Consider the following 2,573-nt stretch of genomic DNA (forward strand, 5'->3'; position numbering starts at 1 on the left):
TGTCCATCTCAGCTGCAAAACTATACCCATTCCTATCTTTTTTTAATGGACTAATTCTAATTAATCATGAGAATCCATTAATTGGCCGAAGATCTATTTACACACTAAGTGTATATTTTTAAACACAATAGTCTATTTTCTATTAAATAAGCAAAAAAAAGAAAAGAAAAAGAAAAACGATTGTGTGTACCAACTCCTTTATCTATTTGCAGTACTTGTGCTTCATTATTCAAATATAGACCAATACTATACAATGAAATATGACAGTGAAAATAATGCTGATCAATCCTAAGAATGATTTGAAATAATTCAAGTGGTTTCGATTAACCAGTGTTTAAAAAATGTAAAAAAAACCAAAAACAAATTAATGTTTGACATTTTGACCTGTGATTGAAATGACTTCATGAGACTTCAGTGAGCCAACAACATTTGACTGCATTACTAATCAAACTCATAGGGACTTGAGTTTGATTAGTGCCCTGAGACAGGGGAGAGGTCACTCTTGGTCATGACTTCGTAAACGTCATTGGATTCTTGCATCGAACGTCTTGGTCTTATGTTGTCACTACGCTTTTGTTTCACCTGTTGGTAGTAAAACACCAAAAAAGTTTGTATACAAGTTTGTATACATACATACATATATATGTGTGTGTGTGTGTGCGTGCAAACATCTGCAGCTGCACTCTAAGATGCAAACAGAGCAGTCAGTGGTTTTAGATGTTATCATGAACTCAGGGCAAGAAGATTTATAATGATTACAGCAGTTCTAAGCATTTGCGGTGATTCTGATAAATGTGAAAACTTACTGTATCTGCAGCTATACAAAATAACCACTGCTGCACATGATAGCTTGCAGAGCATGACCTTACTTTAAAACCTTTAAGCAGACAGAACTGAACTCACCTTTTGAATGATCAATAGGATGAAGACTACGATTAACAGCACGCCCAAGACACCAATGCTGATGATCAACACCAAGATGTGCTGGTCATCTTGTCCAGGATGTGCTGTGAAAAATATAGGAAAATTGGATATTTGCTTATACAAGCTGTGGTATTTTAGTGCAGCTACACAAGAAATTTGCTGTAATTTTTTTTTTCTGGTCGCACGTCTTTAAATGTACTGTTTTTACTCTTTGCAATGCAATACAGAATTCTCTGAAACCCTGAAGAGAGGTCATCTAAAACTAAACTGTATGTATCATATAGGCAAGCAGTAAAATAAAAATAAGGGTGGACTAATTTATGTCAAATTAGAACCACAACTCCTGTTTATTTTGCAGCCAACTGCAAAAAATCATAGAAATTTGGCTATTTAAAACCAATAACGGTGTACTGAACTCACTCGTGGGTATCTTGGGTGTATTTTCACAGGAACAGTTCTCCACTACATGTACCCCTGTGCAAAATGAAGGAAAATGCAGGTTACACCAAATGTCTCAAATCTTGCAGCTGCCCTTAAAATATTTACACGACAATCTTTTGTACTTTTCCATCAATAAATTTTCTGCTTGTTAAATAATTCTCAGAAACCATAAAAAACCCAGAAAGAGAAGAACATTAAAAATTATTAAAATACTGGTAGACTAGTGATATTTTCTTTTTCACATCATTTTAAAAACTGAAAGAAATATTAAAACAATATGAAAGACAATAATAAAAGTAAGAGTCTTTTATTTATATAATTTAGCCCATTGGAGTTAAATTTTGGCTGTAAAGAAGCTGAGATCACATTCAAGTGTAATGTCGCCACTGCATAGGTTATGATATTGCTTTTTCTTGGATATTTCTGCAATTTCTCACCTTCACAAAATTCAAGATTACAAAACATTGCATAGATTTGCATATTCAACAGACAATGTCCTGCATTTGGCCAGCTCTACAGAGATGCGAGTTACAGGATAAAAATAGAGAGTTTTTAAGAAGAAGGGTAAAAAACAACAACACACCTCTTATAAAAACTGTGTAGACTTTGCACTCAGCACTTTTGTCTACTGATTCTTTGTAGACACAAGTGTAGACACCAGAATCATCCACAGTCAGATTAGTCACGGTGATGCTGTGGTTCATGGGAGCTCCGTTTGACTCAATCCTGCCTTTGAATCTCGATCGCACAGAAACTTTGCTGTTTACCTGGTTGATATAGTAATACACCTCATTCTGTTCAGTAAACCTATGATACAGATACATCCCGGTATATCGACTATTGTTTTGGGGGCATTCTTCTGAGGAACATTTCAAAGTGATGCTCTCACCAGGCTCTGTGATGATTATAGTGCTCTCTGTTATTAAAAAAAAGACAAAATATCTGATTAGTTGGTGTAAAAATATATAATATAATATAATATAATATAATATAATATAATATAATATAATATAATATAATATATAAACGTCAACATTAATAAGTCAGTATGGATAAAAATATCTTTGTCTGATGATTTTGTAAATATTGTTCCAAGCAGTCTTGAACTATACCAACACAAGAAAATATTATAAGAAAAGTAAATGGACATACCTGAATAGCAATAATAACAAATCAATAATATGGCCCAACAGAGTCGTACCATCTCT

General features: G+C 33.5%; 1 protein-coding gene across 1 annotated transcript; it reads right to left on the reverse strand.

Annotated features, from left to right (window-relative positions):
• Positions 1-249: 249 nt before the first annotated feature.
• LOC147328031 (uncharacterized) lies at positions 250-2,573 on the reverse strand. The gene is made up of 5 exons (XM_086297625.1): positions 2,518-2,573; positions 1,949-2,281; positions 1,345-1,398; positions 904-1,007; positions 250-582 (listed from the first exon to the last, which is right to left on the reverse strand). The coding sequence occupies exons 1-5, from the start codon at positions 2,567-2,569 to the stop codon at positions 472-474; spliced, it is 654 nt and encodes a 217-aa protein (XP_086153751.1). The 5' UTR covers positions 2,570-2,573; the 3' UTR covers positions 250-471.

Source organism: Aulonocara sp. 'chitande type north' Nkhata Bay, linkage group LG6, assembly GCF_057382095.1.
Source record: "Aulonocara sp. 'chitande type north' Nkhata Bay isolate Kocher_YH1m ecotype deep benthic linkage group LG6, A_spYH_male_GT1.1, whole genome shotgun sequence".
Classification (NCBI taxonomy): domain Eukaryota; kingdom Metazoa; phylum Chordata; class Actinopteri; order Cichliformes; family Cichlidae; genus Aulonocara; species Aulonocara sp. 'chitande type north' Nkhata Bay.